This window comes from Sinohyriopsis cumingii, chromosome 19 (assembly GCF_028554795.1).
Source record: "Sinohyriopsis cumingii isolate HCF-2022 chromosome 19, ASM2855479v2, whole genome shotgun sequence".
In the NCBI taxonomy this organism is placed as follows: Eukaryota; Metazoa; Mollusca; class Bivalvia; order Unionida; family Unionidae; genus Sinohyriopsis; species Sinohyriopsis cumingii.
Genome location: NC_142979.1, coordinates 4,790,995 through 4,811,009, shown reverse-complemented (window position 1 = coordinate 4,811,009; position 20,015 = coordinate 4,790,995). Strand labels below are relative to the sequence as shown.

General features: G+C 37.2%; 1 protein-coding gene across 1 annotated transcript; it reads left to right on the top strand.

Annotated features, from left to right (window-relative positions):
• Nucleotides 1-9,643: 9,643 nt before the first annotated feature.
• Nucleotides 9,644-11,319, top strand: LOC149775086 (C5a anaphylatoxin chemotactic receptor 1-like). Its single transcript, XM_089944342.1, has 2 exons — nucleotides 9,644-10,447; nucleotides 11,251-11,319. Exons 1-2 carry the CDS (start codon nucleotides 9,644-9,646, stop codon nucleotides 11,317-11,319), a joined length of 873 nt encoding a protein of 290 aa, XP_089800468.1.
• The last annotated feature ends 8,696 nt before the right edge of the window (nucleotides 11,320-20,015 follow it).

Here is a 20,015-nt window from a genome sequence, read left to right as displayed (position 1 = left end):
GCATCTCTGAGGAGTGTCCAGCAGTAGTCAGCCAGCATTGTAGTGGACCATTTTCCCTGGTATCTTTGTTCCATTGTTGCGATATCTTGATGAAAACGTTCGCCGTGTTCATCACTAACAATACCACAGTTGCTAGGAAAGAAATCCAAATGGGAATGAAGGAAGTGAATCTTTAGAGACATATTGCAGCCAAGTTTCTTATACTTCATCAACATGTCTTCTACTAGTTCCTTATAGTTTTCTGCCCTAACATTTCCGAGGAAGTTTGTAGAAACTAGGCGAAAAGCATTCCATGCTTGTTTCGCGTCACCTTCCAGCAAGTTGTTGAACCGGTCATCTTTGAAAAGCTCTCGAATCTGAGGACCCACAAAAACTCCCTCTTTAATCTTTGCTTCGCTGAGTCGAGGGAATTTTTCATGCAGGTATCGGAATGCTGGCAAAGTCCGGTCAATGGTTTTCACGAAGTTCTTCATCAAACCTAGTTTGATGTGAAGGGGTGGTAGCAAGATTTTCTGAGCCTCAACCAGAGCTGGGTGTTGGATATTCTTCTCTCCAATGGCTACATTCTGCCTGTGAGTCCATTCCTTCCTCATGTAGTGCATTTCCCTTGCTCGGCTATCCCACTCGCATAAGAAACACATGTATTTTGTATATCCTTGCTGCAGTCCCATTAAAAGGGCAACTACCTTCAAATCACCACAGAGGTGCCAGCTGTACTTGTTATACTCAATGGAATTCAGTAGCTGCCTTAAGTTATCGTATGTCTCTTTCATGTGGACAGCATACGCTACTGGAATAGATGGAAGAATGTTTCCATTGTGCAAAAGCACAGCCTTGAGACTCAGTTTCGAAGAGTCCACAAATAGTCTCCATTCTTGTGGGTCATGAGTGATTTTTAAAGCATTCATGAGGCCCTCAATATTGGAACAGAATATCAGATTACTTTCCTTTCTGAAGAAAGGCTCCAATTGCTGGTGGCGCTTTCGATATGCAGTAATTGTGACATCTTCTTCTAGAAGATTCCATTGTTGGAGTCTTGATCCTAGCAATTCTGCCTTGTTCTTTGATAAGTCCAAATCACGAATCAGGTCATTTAGTTCTTCCTGTGTTATTCTGTGTGGGGTTGATGATGCACCACAGTGAAAATCTGGATCACTGCATGCTGATGGACCAGGAGAAGAACAGGTCGACTCACCTTTGTCTTCGTCAGATGAATCAAGAGAATATTCTGCTGGAGGTTCTGGAATAGGAAGTCCCTCACCATGTGGAACTGGTCTCAATGCAGACGGAATGTTTGGGTAGACTATTCTCGACTTCTTTCGCTTCGTTATTCCGCCGGAAAGAGGAGGAACCAAGCAGAAGTAACAGTCATTTAGGTGGTTGCTTGGCTCTCTCCACACCATTGGGACTGCAAACGGCATTGATGACCTTTTGCAATTCAACCACTGTGAAAGCTGTGTTGTACATGTAGCACAGCATATATGCGGAGCCCAAGGCTTGTCTTGGTCACCAACCTTGCATCCGAAGTAAAGATGATATGCCTTCTTCACTTGAGAATTGATACTTTTCTTCTGGTTGGAAAATGTCACTTCCCCACAAATATAGCAAAAATTGTCCGCGGTATTAACACACTTTCGAGGCATTACTGTTCTTTATTGTACGTAAATGGATAAAATAATAAGTTTTATGTAACAGTAGCTTGAACTGTCTCGCACAACGTCTAAAATATTTTAAATGCTGAACCTATCTGATTGGGCTTTATATAGTACACTGCTTACGTCAGCTTCAGCAGCCGCCTGGCATTAGTATAATAGGCCTACACATGTATAGTACACTGCTGACGTCAACTTACTTCAGCAGCCGCATGGCATTAGTATTGCATTGCATCAGAAAATGATGCAATCAACTGTGGATGATGTGAGCATGATGGTATTATGCAATGTTACATCATTATTCCGGATGTTGCTGCAGTCCTACTGGAGAAATTTACACAGTGAAACATAGAAAATGAGGTATATGAATATCTTCAAAACGAGAGCCAATACAAATTTTTCACGGTTATATTCGTGTTCGGCACACCAAAATACTACAGATTAGGGCCTTTTCAAGTCAGTAATGATTTCACTGTTGACCAGTGTAATTTGATGCAGGTGAATAGCCATGCTTGTATCACTTGCTTTGCTATCACGTTCATAAATAAAATACCAAGTTACACTGTCTTTATTAATGAAGCTAAAATTACTACCCAACGTTGCATTTTTTATGTTAAGTAAATGTTGTTTGTATGATGGTTCAACATCTTGGTATGATTGTTTATACGTGGTATAATCAGATTTTTTAGGTTTAGGTTGATGCGGTAGTATCGGCGGTGGAATTTCAGGCCATCCTAACACTGTTCTGATCGATGACTGATATATATCCACGGCGTAGTCCGGAAAGATTATCTCGATAGCAGAAGACAGCGTTGGTTCGTGAGCTGTTATTGCTATTTTGGATTCTTTTCCTGTGATATTTTTTATTCGACGTTGTAATTCCTTATTGATTTCTTCGATTTTATAATACCCGGTTGGTATCCCAACAACACTCCAGTCGGGAGTACCATCTGGTTTATTCTTATTTGCAAACACAAACGAATTATTTGCTGGTAATCCATCAAATGATTTTGATCTATTATTTGGCCAGCTGTGGTATACTTGCAACTGTGCTAAGGCGATCTCGCTTACCGGAATCGCAGTTGGAAAATTAATACCGAATTCAGGCTTGGTTGAGCCTATTGTTATCATCGTGATTTTCGGCGGAGTTGTGTTCGCGGCTATCTGCTGAAGTAGTTCTGTCATTATTTATTTTATTTTCTTTCAAATGATGGTTTTCTGCGTCACCAAGGACTTCATAGTATGTCTTAACCATTAGCGCGAATTCGTCGTTGAGGCTTGATGATATCAGCGATGATTATTTAGAATATGCTGCTGTGGCTGTGTTTAATCGTGTAACGTAGTCGTTGAGTTTTGTGCTCGTGCATGTGGGTATCTTTTTCGTGATTATATTAAAATCACCTGCAAGTGCCGCTGATGATGAAACATATTGTTGTTGCTGCTAAAGTTACTGGCGTTAGAGCTGATAATATTACCCCGGTGGACGCAACAAACGCAGATACCGAGTATACTGCAACATCGATGACAGCTGCACGCCGTTTGTATTTTTTTACTTTCAGCGTATACTGGTCAATGATGATTTTTAACGCTGATTGCCATTCGCGTACTTGATCGTATCTATATTGTTGGACGGTTGACGCTACCATTATTATTTTAAGCAGTAACCAATTGAAGTGTTTCAGCTACAAATTCTAGACACCACCAGTAAGATGCTGCGGTTAATATCTTATCAGCTGTTTCTAGTATAAATGTTTCTTCGGTTCCGCTAATTAATATGATAGACACAACTCCAGAAAACTTATCAGTTGAATGACGCCATGGATACGTTGTAAATATCTCAAATTCTGCAGCACTGAACACAGACAGCCTGTACACACCAGTGACTGTTGCGGTATATTTGATAGTATTATTTTGCTTTGACCATGTTGCTAATCCTGATGATGCTGTGTATACTATGTTAGTAATATGCCCGGGAGTTACTCTGGGTGGGATTTTAATCAGACTAATTTTGTTAACGATCTCAGGAATTCCACTTACGACATCTTCGAGTGTTTTTTTAAATCGTATCCAATGTTTTGTTTTTATGTCAGAGAGTTTTGCGTCAACGGCCAATGGGCTACTAAAGAATTCCTCTGCGGTTTCATTAATTTTTCTAAAGTTTCTACGGAGATTTGTAAACGCGCTTACGTGAACATCATACTCGGCCCGCAACGTGGATAATTTAGTGTCTACGGTGTTGTAGTTAACGTCAACATATTTTTTTTGTTGCGGCATCTTCGTCGGATGTTGGATCTCTTAACACCACTATTTTATTCCCGTTCATGTTGAGTTCACGTGTCATTGTGTCACTGGTATTTTTTAAACGATTAGCAGCACTTGCTGAGATTTGATCTCTGATGGTTGTAAATGATATACTTGAGTCTCTGATTTTTCCTCTGTCAGTAAACACAGGGATGTTATCCGTGACCGCACCAAGTACTCGTCGAACTATGTCATTCCATTTGATATTACTCGTTTTAAGTTTGCCATATCGATCCTGAAAAATAACAACCTCATCTGGGTTTATCCCGGACAAGTTTAAAAGATTATCCATTTCATCTTTAGTCGCATATTTTGATAAATCAATATCATCGCGTTTTTTACTTTTACTCGTGCTGAGAGATCTTCCGTAAATATCAACCATTATTATCTTTAAGGGTTGTTTAAAATGTTAAATTCTACTGTGGTATACTCGTGCACGACTTTGTGAGGTGGTTTGGTTGATCTCGATAACGCGTCAAGTACATTATTACTTCACGGCCGCATATTGGTGGATCGGTTAATAGTTGTGTTGGTAGCGTTGAATACCAAACTGGAATTTGAAATGGAGTGCTTTGTACGCATTTTAGAAATTCAACTGGCGGTGCTAACCCATACGAATAAAAAAAAACAATTCCACGTGGATCAATCGCGAAAGCAACCCAATGAGTTCATGGACCATCGCTGTTATCAAGATTAATAATTCCAGTTTCGCTGGTATAAGGTTGGCTCGGTAACTGATCTCGCATAAACACACCTCTGAATTTTTTTATATTTAATTGTTTAGCAGCATTGAGTAAATCAAAATTTGACATCGGTGCAAGACGCCCTGCGTCTGTTAAAAACGTTTTGGGTCCCATGAGGTCGGAGTTCCTGTAAGTCTTAGACCCGCCCCGTAATGTTCCACTGGTAATCTTAGACGACCCGGCTGAGGCATATTTGAGTTTTTTGGGCGCCTTGTTGGTTTTTGTGTCCGTTATAATCTTTTACTAAAGCTTTCCTTGTGTAAAATTCCTTTTCCAGTTGCTTTCTTTAATGCCATTCCAGCAACGGTTCCAACAGCACCTAACGCACCTGCTTTTCCAACAACAGGCGCAGCAGCAGCAATTAATGCTGGTATTGCTGCAAGAAGTGGATATATGCCACTGGTTTTAATCATGTCTTTGATGGCACTTGGAGCGAAATCAAGTTGAACTCCGGTTTTTGCTTGCTGCGCTTTATTGAAATTTTTTAGTTGAGCTTTAGTCAACGATAACTTGTTTGGACCACCACTAGCAATTTGATCTCGCTTTAATGTTATTTTTGTCCCGCATGCGCTTTCATTTTTTGATTGTAATTTTTTCGCCTGACCAGGAGTCAGAGTGACATTAACCGGACTATATGAAACTTTTATAATTAACGCGGTTGGTCTAATTGTCTACATGTTTTCCACTGGGGCATCAATGACTCTCATTCGCCTACCAACACCTTCAAGTAACATTGATTTGTCGCTGAGTATAACAGCAATTACTCTGTAATTAACACCATCTGAGTTTACGCTAGCTCGATAGTGCATATCAACGACAGATTGCTTAACTAAATCAAATGTTGCAGCGAAAAGTAATAAATCGGATACAACGATGTAAAATCTAACTGCGATATTTGCAAAAAAGTATCAATATTTTGATCACGTCCCATAAATGTCATCAAACGATGATATGCACGTGCTACATAATTTTCGTCAAAATCCAATAATATATCCTCGGATGGTTCTTGACGTCCGTTTATTCTTAAAGATACTTCAGAGACACCAAGTTTGTCAAATACCATTGGATTTCCTTCTTGATTTTCTAATTGTGAAGTATTCTGAAAAGCAACAAAGATATGTCTTGGTGCAGAAACACCTTGCTGTGATGATATGTGCCAAGTAAATAAACCGTCAACATGATTTTGATTACTATCGGTAGTTGTTGTTAACCATGATAATATCGATTTGCCTCCTTGATCCATAAAAGAAAGTAACTTTTGTTCTTCAACAAGTGATGGAGTCATTACCGGCATCCACAACGAAAGTTTAAATAATATTACTTTACCAGCAGCAGCGCCATTTTCTCGCCAGATAGCACCATTATCTTCTTTACGATGAAGAACAATTTTATGTTTGGCTCCAAAAATAACCTTTCTGACATTTCTGCAAAATCCAAATATGTGGGACAATGGGATTGCACATGAAAATCTTCTACGATGACCCTTTAACATTACTTAACGCGTTCTAAATCATAAATTGTAATTTGGGTTGCTATGAAACACTGGCCACACATCAGCGTCAGCGTTGTCGGCAAAGTTTCTTGGTCGTCTTAAAATATCAGGTTTCCCATCAGGTTGGTTAACATTATCTTTGGCGAACATCATAGTCGGACCAGCTAATCTAGTATAATCATCTGAATATCTTGCTAGACCCATAATCGTTGTAGCAACGCCAACATTATCTTGGATTGTCGCAATTTCTTTTCCATCGATCATGTATATAGCACTTTTTAATAATGCCATGATGCCATTATTAACAAAGCCAACTCTGACATTAGCTCCGTATGGTGTATTAGCGGCGACGTTTGTTACAAGTTCAACTGTGACTTCAATAAATGCTTCAGCGGGCAAGAAATATCTACTTGTATCCTGAACTCGTATTTCAATTCGTCCACGCTGATTTGGCGATACTGCTTCATAAGAATAATACTGATAATCACGCACAGATTCATCCTTGAGTACTGGTGCGTCCATGTCAAACGCTGGGTCTGATATACGCTTAACATTTTATTATAATATGTTATCGTCTAACACGAAGACCACTTCCTGATATCAGACTTGTATTTATTTGTTCAGTGCCTTGATTCATCAAGGCTGCTAGTTTTTGATTTGCGGCTTGATTTATTACTTTGCTGACATCTACAGGCATCACTTCAGTGCTTGGTAATTTGACTGGTTGGACCGCTTTTGGTGAACCACCTTGAGGTTTACGTATTAATCGTGCTAGTCTGTCCTTGATTGCCAAGAACGCTTTACTGGCAACATTAGCTACCAATAGCACCAGGAGCTTTATCACGAGCAACGTCAATAGCTTTCATTGATAATTGTTTTGCGATCGGTATTGCTTTGGGAGCTATCCTTCTGAATAAACCCTTGTAATCGCGAGTTTATCACCCTAACCGCTACAGGTCCACGATGAGCATTATGTATAATCATTTTTTTTTTGTTATTCATTTATCTAATCGCGATAACAATTAGTCACTATGATAATCATCAACGAGCTAATCAATAAGTGCTCGGTAAATATCAGTATCTATCATACCACCTTGAAATAATCGTCGACAAATATCAGCTGCTTCATTGGTTATTTCCGGAGAATTATTTCCAGCTCGTTTACCCCTAATCAGAATTTCTAGTCGTTACACGTCATCGAGGATATTGTTAGGACAAGTGATAAGACCACTTCTAGTAAAACCACTTCCGGTTGCTTCTTTTTCTGTTGTTTCCGTGCTTTTCTTAAATAGTCTTAAGAGTGTTTTTTCTTCCTTTGATTTTTTAAGTTCCGACATTAACTTTTACTGCGGTGGAGAAGATTGTTCTTGTTCTATCTGTTGCTGCGGTGGAGAAGAGTGTTGTTGTTCTTTTTGTTTCACTGTCTCTTTATAAAGTCTCTGTACTTCTTCAGAAAGACTTCTGAATTCTAAATCATCATCTCTAGCTTGATTTTTTGTTTTTATATATACGATATATCCATTTAATAAAATTATCATCATTTAGTTTTTCAGAAGCAGGATTTAAAATACTAGATTTATTAAACATACTAATTAATATTTTTTTAGGTAATTTTTCTCTTTTATTATTTCTAATCTTCCTTAAATCTTGCAATCAGTTCAATATTTTCTCTTATTGGTTTAGATGCAAGTTCTTTTTTTTACGTCGGCGACTTCAGTACGAATTTTGCCAATATCTTCAAGTATTTCTTCGTCGACAGGTGGAGTTTGAGCTGCAGCTATATCAGTTGGAAGTTCTCGTAAAATCTGCTTTGTTTTTTTTTTGGTTCTTTCTGCTATTGTTTTAGTCCGCGCAGCGGTTTGTTTTAATACTGGAAGAATACCCTTCTTCCTCTCCTCCTCATCTTTAATATCTCCCCATATAGCTTTTTCAGTAACCGCTGTAATGGGTTTTAAATAACTGTTCAGTACTCGTTGCCAAATCAATTTGTGCTTCTTGACGTTCTTGAAGTTTTTGTCTTACAGAATCACGAACAGGAAGAATTTTTTTTGATTGCTTCTAGTCGCTCTCGTGTTAATCTAGCGGAATGTGGTTTTCCGATGTTTGCCATTATTGATATAATAATGATTTAATTTATAGCAGCAACGAAGGCGCGACCTCGAGTTGATTCATTTTTTGTGATACTTCGCCATTGATGAGTTTTCAGTCAGAGAAACAGCTTGAACTAACCCCCGAGAGGAACTCTCGGAGAACCCTCAACATAGTTATTTTGATTTAAGGTCATTAAATCCTTTTTTAGGAAGGCTTACTTCGGTATTTGGAACCTTCTAAAAGCTTGTCAGATTCACCCCCTCTGCTAGCATTATTAATACTTATATCTTTTTACCCTCCGTAGGAAGCTTTATTTCAGTCTGAAAAGTTGGTCTGTTCACCCTCTCTGCTGCTTAAGTCGGGAACAATCCTATTAATTTTAGGGTGAAAAAGTCAAACAATATAGCCCCTGTCGCTCGTAGAGCTATGGGTTTTGCAGAATGTTTTTTTTTATAGATTAGGTTCCTTGGCCAAACTTTGTGGATCATTTGCATTAAGGTTAATACAAACACCTGTATATGTTGGGGTCTGACGGCTAAAGGTCACGATAAGTCTTAAAAAATTAATTATCTATACAAGGCAACATTAGTTCCCGCATACCTGGATTCTAGCTCTGAGACAACTGCTAAATACACTACCGAGTCAGTCATGCCCGTCTACTGCCAATCTATATATAAATACCGAGTCAATCATGCCCATCCACAATCTATCTAGAGATAATCACCGAGTCAATCATGCTCGTCTACAGCCTGTCTAGAGATAATTACAGAATCAGTCACGCCCATCTACAGCTTATCCAGATATAATTACTTAGTCAGACATGCCCGTATACGGCCTATCCAGAGACTTATTACAAACAGGAAGTTCTAATAATGTGTCGTTCAAGGCACTCTTATAGTCATAAAATTTACAAACTTTCAGAATTTATCCATGAGTTAAATTTCAAAGCTATTTTCAATAAAGATTAGAATGTACAAGATTAGTTGAAATGAAGGAAACATGTTGGTTATTGATAATTGTCATTCAGTTTTTAGACATTCGTACAACATAATATATTCACCAAAAATGAAAAGATTTTACTGTCATTTTGTTTACTAATATTCGAAAGTTACAGATCCGTGTTGTATTCTGAATAACATATTTTTCATGATGAAGTTGAGTCAACAGAACATGACCTCATAACATTGCCCAACAATGATATTGAAATATTTCCTTGTTATAGTTCAAATTGTAATAACACATGAAACAAATAAACGGCGAGGATATATAGTTGAAGATCAGTCACTGATGTGTACAATTATCGTGTTTGTCACGTTGGATAGTCGTGATTAATCTACTCCAAGAAAGCAACTATGCTTGGAAACATGACCAATACCAACACGAGTGATCAAACATTCACAATTCAAGACCTGAATAACCAAAAAGCACTAGCAAATATAGGAGGCATTGTCTTCATCAGCGTTTTGATGATTGTTGGAATTCCTGGAAATGTAATCGTTATTTATGTGTACCTGCGAAAATACAAACCTTCTACTCATAGGATATTTATCGTTTGTCTCGCAGTGGTTGACCTAGCAGCATGTTGTGTGTCCATGCCGTTCTTCATAACGGTTTTGAGATATCCAATCAGATTCCCAAACGAAGAAGTCTGCAAGATATTTCACTTTTTGACCTACTGTCTTATCATGGGATCTGCGTTCATCTTGGTGACGATCGCGGGAGAGAGGTATCGTAAAATATGTAGACCACATGGAAAACAACTCTCAGAGAATATGTCCCGATATGTCTGTATTCTCGACCTACTGGTAGCAGGTCTTTTATCCTGGCCTGGTGCTGTTCTGTACGGAAACAAAAGATATACAGTTGGAACAGGTGATATAAAAGGTATAGAATGTACAGTAAGCGACGACTTTGCAGGTACCAAATATCCAGCATATTTCAGCTTTGTGTTACTTGTCATTTTCATTGTAACAGTTATTCCTATTTCCATTATGTATACTCTAATTGGTAAACAATTATGGAAAAGTAAGAAACGAAGTTACAGAGGAAATCAGCCAGAAGCCTCCACAACTGATACTGCTAGAACACAGATAACTGAACTGCCTTGTTCGAAATTCACTTATAACAAAGCAGCAACAGAATCAGCTAAGGATTTAAGCATTAATTTGGTAAATAACGGTATTTCCATCCTCTCATCTGAGTGCAAGGGAGGGACTGAAATTATTGAAGTTGACATAAAACAGAAATACAACACCATGAAACCAAATGGCGACAAAGAAAACAAAATGAACAAAGAGCGTCTTAAAACCGTTGCTTTCACTCGTATTTTCCTCATCATCACAGTCGTGCTTTTTTCCAGTTTTCTCCCACACTGGGCTCTTCGCCTTGCAGATTTTTTTAACAGTGATTTTCTACCGAACCTTTCATTTACAGAAATTGTAGCATACCAGACATTCCGATGGTCATTTTTCATTAATAGCATGGCAAATCCAATTATTTATGGATTTTGTGACAGGAAGTTCAGGCAGGAAGTCTATAGAATTGTTGGTTTTTCGCAGAAATATCATTAAGTATGAAATAATTCTACACATTGAAATAACAGGTGAACGCGGGGAAGCATCTCCAAGAGTCACACAGTTTGATTTTATTTTATGGAAATGTTAACTCATCGAGGCAAGATTCCGATGAAATTCATAAAGCAACAAGAATTTGTTTTGTATGTTTTTTTTTCTTATACAAAAAAGGCACTATATAAGTGAACAAAGTATCTCGCTTTACTCGAACGAGAACAGCTACCATTTGTATTGCTTCGGTGCGTGGATATCTGTATTAAGCACTGTATTTGTGTTTTAAGAGTTAATTTATTTCATTTAAATCCGTTTTGATCGTATCCAAAACGTTTTGTTGGCCTGTCATCAGGGCCCAATTTTAGCTATATGACTCTTAACAATAATTTTATCCTGCATTACAGGATCCAAATTACAAAGAAATGTATCATATCCAGGAATATAGAAATATAGAAACAACTGCTAGTGAATGATACGTATCATTCAATCAGCTTTAGGAATGTATCATATCCAGAAATATAGAAATATAGAAACAACTGCTAGTGAATAATACGTATCATACAATCAGCTTTAGAAATGTATCATATTCAGAAAAATAGAAATATAGAAAAAACTTCTAATAAATATATATAAACAAATTGAATCTGATATCGGCAATTTTTTGCAGCATATGATAATAATAATGCAGGTAATGGTCGCTTTCATTGGCAAACATTATGTCGTTTTTGAGCACGAGGTTTGTGTGGGTCTCAGATAGATCACAAAGCTGACATCTACCGAACAGTTAAAGACCAAAACAGTTACTCAGACAATCTGGATTAGTTCGATATTTTATGAATACATTCTTTCTCATGATGATCACTGCGTATGTTGCAAAACCATCTCATTATCGAGTTTGCATGCATTCATCAATTGTCAAATATGCACAGTCGTTGATGCAATTACGTTATCTGACAGATAAAATTCTGCTTATAGTCTTTTCGACATGAAATAATCAATGTTGTAGATGAAAAAATGTTATAGGCATGAATGTTTCTTGAAATATTTAACACTTCATGGAGGCCATGTTTGTTGCTTCGTTTACCAAAAAAATATCGTCATGAAAGCTTTAAAAACATTATTGAATTCGAGCACTAAGCAAGCATTTTGAAGGTAAATAAATACTGAATTACATTTTGTTTTTAAAATTGGAATTATTTCCTTTATCCAGTCATGTAACACAAACGCATTGCACTTCGCTGGCAATATATGCCAAATCAGTCATCCGTAAACAATTTAGTTATGTTTTCGGTGCCATCTTCAGCAGTACAATAGGTTTATCTACTTAACAGACATGGACTATTATTTCATACATTGAACAATGTTTTAAATTCTGAGTAAAGCATATGATATCAAGAGCATTTGATCAGTAAGGTCATTCATCGTCCATTTGCATTGTCATATGTACATTTCGAGATTCAATAAAGACATGCATTTATAGCTACATCTATCGATTCCTTGAGTAAAGTGTCTCCATTATGTAATTTTCGATTTAGTAACTTTAATTGACTTCTCTCTCTCTCTCTCTCTCTCTCTCTCATGCGCACACTCACAGACTCTAAAGAGTTCACAAACGTACTAAAATCTATCTTTGTTTTCTCTCGTATGACAAGCTTCCAAAGGTGAAAATAAAGAAGACTCAATGTAGCAATGCAGTAGTCAATATTTCCCTGTTGAAAGGATCTGGTTAGCGTAGAGGTAATGTTAGGGTATGAAATTTAGGCACAAATGTTATACCGTATACAGTCAATGGCTTTAACAGTAACAACATATTTTGCGATTACCATACCATTTTCAAAATTCGTTCCTTTATAAACCCTTACTGCTTTGTCTGTGTCCAATTCCTGAAACTGCCATATTTGAAAATATTAGTAATGGGAGATCTTGTCTTAAAGAGTAATACAAATTTACTCTCAAAGTTGCAGAAAGTGTAATTGATTAACTGAAGTTGAAATGCTCATTTATAAACACCACTGTGCCGAGAAGAGGAGTCTAAATAAAATGTCCAGATGATACATATAAACACCACTGTGCCGAGACGAGGAGTCTAAATAAAATGTCCAGATGATACATATAAACAATGGACAGTTTGTCCAGCACATAATATATGTAAACAGTACTAGATATTTGGATTTTTGTTATAAAAAATCGATATTTTGAATTCTGAAAAGTATAATGTATAAATAACACTATACAAATAATTTCCCATTGTGCAAGGACAAGATTGTTAGTTATCTAGACCATAATAATCTCACCATCGTGCTTGTGCACGGTATTTAATATCGGTTGAAAAGTTTGTTACACTTCAATGTATATTCATTTCCTAACATTCAAAAGCACGTGCTGCAATACATACGTTCGGTAATTCAGGCTGTTTCTAGTTTATTGTTTCTTGCACCAATGCAAACACAGTTTATTTAGCTTATACCAAACGTGTTTACCACAGCACATGTGATTACTGAATCACCCACTAATTTCATTATTCCACCCACTGATTCCACGAAAGTGATCAAAGAAGTACTGTGCTTGATAAACGCATTGTATTTGCCGGATGTTTCAACTTTATCTATTGTGTTAAATGTTGAGCAATTTTGAATTTTGTCAAACATAAGAGATAATAATTAAGGCCAACGACACATTTGGGCCGACAGCTATGAGAAAAATCCAATCAGATACCTATATCACTCAATCGTTAAACTAAGAAACTGTCTGGATGGATCGTATACATGTATGTCTGCAACTTAGTTTATACAAATAATATATTGATAATTACTAATCAACATTCTACATACCACAGTATTTCAATTCATAAAACGTTATGATGTCATATGCTTGTAGAGAGAAGGAAGTAAATTGTATGTATGCTGTTCTATGATCTTTATAAGGTATCTGAAAGAATGTGGCATCAAGTGAGCTTATATAAACAAAGTAAAAATGGAGTAAGAAATGATTTACTCAACTATTTTTAAAGCTTTCAGTATTTTCTGAATATTTTAATCAATAACATCTGATCTTCACTTCTAAAGATAAATGTATTTGTGCCTCAATGATCAGTCTTGGGTCCAGCATACCTTTATATTCAATTAATATGGTGATATGTATGTATGTATGTATGTATGTATGTATGTATGTATGTATGTATGTATGTGTGTGTGTGTGTGTGTGTGTGTGTATGCATGCATGTATGTATGTATGTATGTATATATGTATGTATGTATGTATGGATGAATGTATGGATGTATGTATGTATGAATGCACTCACGCACGCACGTACGTACGTATGTATGTATGATGTATGCATGCATGTATGTATGTATGTATCATTGTATGATGTACGTATGTATGTATGTATGTATGTATGTATGTATGTATGTATGTATGTATCTATGTATGTATGTTTGTATCTATGTATGTATGTTTGTATGTATGTATGAGTAGTGGTGAAGGGGGTGATATACGTACGTACAATGGTAATTAGCATTACACATGGGCAGGAATGATGCAACTGGATGACCTCGATCGGGTGGAACTGTATGACATGGGGTTGACCTGAATACGGGTTATTCTAGCGACAAATATAGACATAGGCAGAGACATACATGCATACATACATACATACATACATACATACATACATACATACATACATGCTTTTATGAATTTATCATTCGTGTTCCTAGTACACGATTTGGTGACAAATGTGACATTGTTTTTGTCCTGGATAAAGGTGTGCCTTGGCATTATTGCTATGTTTCACTTGTCCACAAGTAGGGCACAATCTCAGAATTGACAAGCACTTTCCTGCTGTGAACCTTGCTTCTTTAGATGTAATTGGTAACAGGCAGTGCTAACCATAGTACGCTGACAAGCAGGGCAATGCACTCGTGGTTGTCTTTCGTCCAGACGGGGCTTAGATTCACAATGCTTGTCTTGCTTTCGATTGATATACCCATAGTCACATTTCTCACAGTAATAACCGTATCCCAAGAATGGGGCGATACTGGTAATGGTATCGAAATGTTCATAGTGATGATAGACGTGAATGTATTTTCTGTCTTTGAAATGTTTGCCTCGAAACAAGGGTGTACCTGTCTCGAGGATTGTTGATTTGGACGAGGCTACGCCTGATGCTACGAAGGTTGTCCACCAATAACACTTTTCTGAGTTGCCTGGTCCGTTTGGGAAGATAAACGTGGGGCATGAACTGTGTTGCTTTTTCATCGGTGATGTGAAACGTGTCATTGGATTGTTGCATGTGTTGAGTCTTGTCGATGACATTGGAAGGTGTCAATTCTGATGGGCTGATAAGCTTGATTCAAACGGGGGACTTCAGACTGTCCAGATAAATGGAAAGTCTCAAGCGATGGTCTTCTTTGGCTTAACATTGCCGTTTCAGTGTGGTTAACAAAGAATCCCATACATCGGTGATGAACGGTGATGAACCCCTCTACTTTCTCCAAGGGTTCGTCGGACTTGAAATCTTTAAACTTTACCATATACGTGTAAGCCATGGTTATAAATTTTCTAGAGGAGCGCTTGTCCATCTCTAGAATGTGGTAGTTCTTTTCAGGGGCTCGTGGTAGCGATCTTTGGTTTATCGTAGACTCACTGGGTCTGGATTCGGGTTTACTCATGTCATCTTTCAAAATCGCTGGCATGGATTTGAGCCAAGACTTCAGCTACTGTGCGAGGCGATAGGTCACGTTTCTGTATCACACTTTCTTCTCCTTTCTCCACGAAATGATACGATCGCCTCATCTTGACTGCATAAAGTCAGATGACTACATTTTATACGCCATGGGTTACTATATTAATGTCAGGCCAGTGTCTTCCCTAGATAAATGATCAGTGCCTTCCCTAGATAAATGATCAGTGTCTTCCCTAGATAAATGATCAGTGTCTTCCCTAGATAAATGATCAGTGTCTTCCCTAGATAAATGATCAGTGTCTTCCCTAGATAAATGATCAGTGTCTTCCCTAAATAAATGGTCAGTGTCTTCCCTAGATAAATGGTCAGTGTCTTCCCTAGATAAATGATCAGTGTCTTCCCTAGATAAATGATCAGTGTCTTCCCTAGATAAATGATCAGTGTCTTCCCTAGATAAATGGTCAGTGTCTTCCCTAGATAAATGATAAGTGTCTTCCCTAGATAAATGATCAGTGTCTTCCCTAGATAAATGATCAGTGCCTTCCCTCCCAGTATTCCTTTCACTCTGATTTCTACGAGAAAGATGGACAAGCCAACAAAGTTCGAACTTCTAATCAAAGCTTTGCGAAGTGTCATACGAAGGTTTTCTTCAGAGAAGCCGACGGACTCCCCCCCCCCACTTCGAGATAAAAGTCAAGATACTTGGTATATCTTTCCGAAGAAAGGGCTATAAAGTGTCCAGACCGTCAAAAACAAGACAAGTGTCAGAAGGGACAAAAGTCAAGATATATGTTATCATTGTCAAGAGAAAGGACATTGGTCTTCAGACTGGTCTACGAAACAACGGGAGCGGGCGGTAGAGAGCTGTTCCTAACAGGAAGAAGAGGAAGACCCCGACAGGTCCAATAAGAGAAAAAAAGAGAAGAAAAGAAGACGAAAAAAGTGAGGAAGAAGAAGAGAAACGTGACAGTGAAGAAATTCAAAAACAGGAGAGAGTGGAAAGACACAGAAGAAGTCTATGAACGTTTTAAAGTGTTGTGTTGTGAATTTAATTGTAAATCTTGTATCAGAATAGACCAGACATTAAAAACGTAAGTGTCTCTTGGTTTTGATTTTTCATCATAAGGATCTAAACTCACGCACTCACACATGTACATCATGGGAAAAAGGGGATTTGAGTTTTACTTGATTTTGGCAAAATAAATACTATCTGTTTTCCAGAGATGTAGGTGGTCCTGAATAGGACCGTTGTGTATTTTGTTTTGTTTTAAACATACTCAGGAACGAGACGTAATCAACCTTAACTGCATTATCTCTTTGCCACGGCCAATACCTTCTTCTGGAGCTCCTCCTGTTGATGATTTGGTAAAAATCCTAGGGCTGGTATTTCAGGCGTAGTAGGTGTATAAATAGAATTGGGCTCGGGAAGATCGTCTTCTCCTGGGTCGTATTAAAGAAGACTGATACATTTGTTTCAGACTCCTTAACTCTGCCAACATGTCTAGGAGTATGTATGTATGTATGTATGTATGTATGTATGTATGTATGTAGGTGTGATTTGGATTTTTTTAAACGTAGCTTTAACAATTTTTCAGTCAGATCGCTACGATGTCTGCAGTGTGGCAGTTTATAGTGATGTCTAGCCCAGTCACATTATCATGACAGCAGGCCGACCAGTCCTAACACTAGCCTCTTAATGCTGAGCGCCAAGCGAGGCAGCTGTTAGTACCATTTTTGTAAGTCTTTGGTATGACTCGGCCGGGGATCGAACCTACGACCTCCCGCACATGCCAGGCGGACGTATGTATGTATGTATGTATGTATGTATGTATGTGTATGTATGTATGTATGTATGTATGTATGACTGACTGACTGACTTTCTTTATTTCCTCTTCAGAAGAGATTACATTCAGTTAATTATTCGTTAATACGGAAAAGTTAGGAACATAGCTTGACATTAATGGACTTACCGTACACCATATATATATATATATATATATATATATATATATATATATATATATATATATATACACACACATTTATTAATGAATTATATATATATATATATATATATATATATATATATATATATATATATATATATATATTTGATCAGAAGATTCTGTGCTCTTTGCTTATATACCTGACGGAAGCCGCTGTAGCTCTTTTGGTAGGGCGTCAGACTCGTGATCCACACTGTAGCGGATTCAATACCCAAAGAGGATAGGTTTTCTACCTCGGTGCCTCCAAGGGAAATGCACTTATCTAAAATTGCCTCCGCATGGTATCGCCAATAATGGATTAAAAGTACCGTTACAAACCGACCAACAGTAGTTGATGTCGTAGCACTGTAAACATACCGTATTTCGCTGCTATTGAATTTCGCGATTTTTATGTATAATTTGTCAACTGCATTACTTTAAGGAATTTCAGCAGTTTTATCCGATAGCTAGCCAATAATGAATATTGTAGCTGACCATTTCAGAACGTGGCTACTGTGTATGTCAAAATTTACAAGAAAACAGTTAAAAAAAGGAACAACTCCAAATCAGTTAGAAGTCATACTAATCGTTTTACATACATTATGCATACTCAGTACATCATCTTCAAAAGAAATTTGTATTGTTCCTTCGTCTTAATAAGCGTTACATGGGATTTATACAAAGATGCTCTCTAATAATGGGACTTACAGAAATGCTACTAAATCTTATTATTTTCAACCTGATCAAGAAAGCGAACTAAAACTTGAAAATATCTACTTTTCTAGCGCTGCATTCAATTCCTTATCTAGACCCTTTTCATGCTACGTAACATTTGTTCTATTTTTTATTGAGGGTGTCTTCTTCAAATTTTCATTATTATTTATTTAATCTAATTTTAAGTTTTTACTGAGAGGGAATATTTTGGATAGTTTTTTGTTTCATCATTATTGGGTCTACTGCAATATATTTTCAGTCTAGAAGACAACGATATCAAAGAATAAAACGTTGTACTGAGCTATGTATGTATGTGAACAAAAAAAAAACATTCGTATGAATATTTACCTTTTGTATGGTATTGTCTACAAGACGCCTCCAGTAATTGGATAGGGTTATGAGAATTCTCGCTAGAAAAATAATCCCAGCAACCCCATCTCCCAGTTTGATATATTGGTCACAGGAATATCATTTCGTCCCGTTGACAGGTTATCTGCTCTTTATTATCCAGTATTTATCCGTTACGATGTTATGCTTACCACTGATGAAAACGATAATGTGACAGGTAACTACATCTCCCGTAATCTAGACGTACCTCTCGTATCCAACACTTTAACAGCATGATGCCGCATGTAATAGGTGCGTGAGGTATCTAGGCTTTGTCTTGCCTGCTCTAGCCCACGTGAAACTTTACTCAGTCTAATATAGGCTGAGGCTGCAGAGACTCATAACGACGTTATCCTCCTGTATGACCAAACGTTGCAAACACGTGGATCGTATAATTAGGACGAATTGCTCTTTTAAGATAGCACTAAACAGTTTTTGACTACCGTCAGAATCTAAGACGGACCTTCTCATCTTTGAGGTGAGCCTGTATTGACCTCTTTAATCAACATTATGTATGATTTTAAGCTCAGCATGGACTGGACAAAATCAGTAACAAGATTCGCTCCTCACAGCTAATCATTTAATTATCATCCACATTGGAGTTAACTCCACTTCCTACAAAGAGTGAAATCACCCATAACTCGCCATGTTCAATCCTCAAGAACATATACTGAACAAAACAGGAATTATTTCATATGTCTGAAGGTATCATATTGCATCACATATACTATTTTGATGCAGAGGAAGATGGAACATCGACTAAAGTGTGCTACAAATCACTCACTAATACAATTATAAAATGAAAATCATAAAAGCCTGATGAAATGGGCAACTGTACACTGCAATCATACTCCTGATTTCGAACCTGGTCAGTACAAATGCGATTCTGTGTTATTATAGTCCTTTGTGCACACAAATTGAAATGGTGCACTCCTTACATCTGTGTGAATACCAAGGAAGATACACTGTAAAAGGATGCAACGTTACAGTGTCTATATAATCAAAATTACACACCATAACCAGTCATACAAAATTGGTTTATCGATCCTCTTATTTTTTAATCAAAATCTTCTGTCATTGAATAAAGATCAATGTAATCACAAAATTTTGATTATCGTTCTTTCGTATTCAATCAAATGTCTAGTACCTTGAATTGATTGATGCCGAATTTAGACTGTATAATCAGTAACCAAAGTTATTTCATCTCTGTACTCCAACACTCCTCTACTGAAAGCGATTTCAAGGTCATTTGAAAATCTTGTAAATTATGTTGGGGTCAAATATTTATGTATGACCATAAGTTTTAAACATTTAGATGGATTTGCTATAGCACTTTATTTACAGAATCAGAAAGTATTTGCATGTATGCTTTTTATATACATGTACACACATACTT

Bases quoted from the DNA above. Each gene is read 5' to 3' on its own strand.
- LOC149775086 (XM_089944342.1), top strand. From the start codon at position 9,644: ATGACCAATACCAACACGAGTGATCAAACATTCACAATTCAAGACCTG. The intron at 10,448-11,250 runs GTAAATAACGGT...CCTGCATTACAG, and splicing joins AGGATTTAAGCATTAATTTG to GATCCAAATTACAAAGAAAT.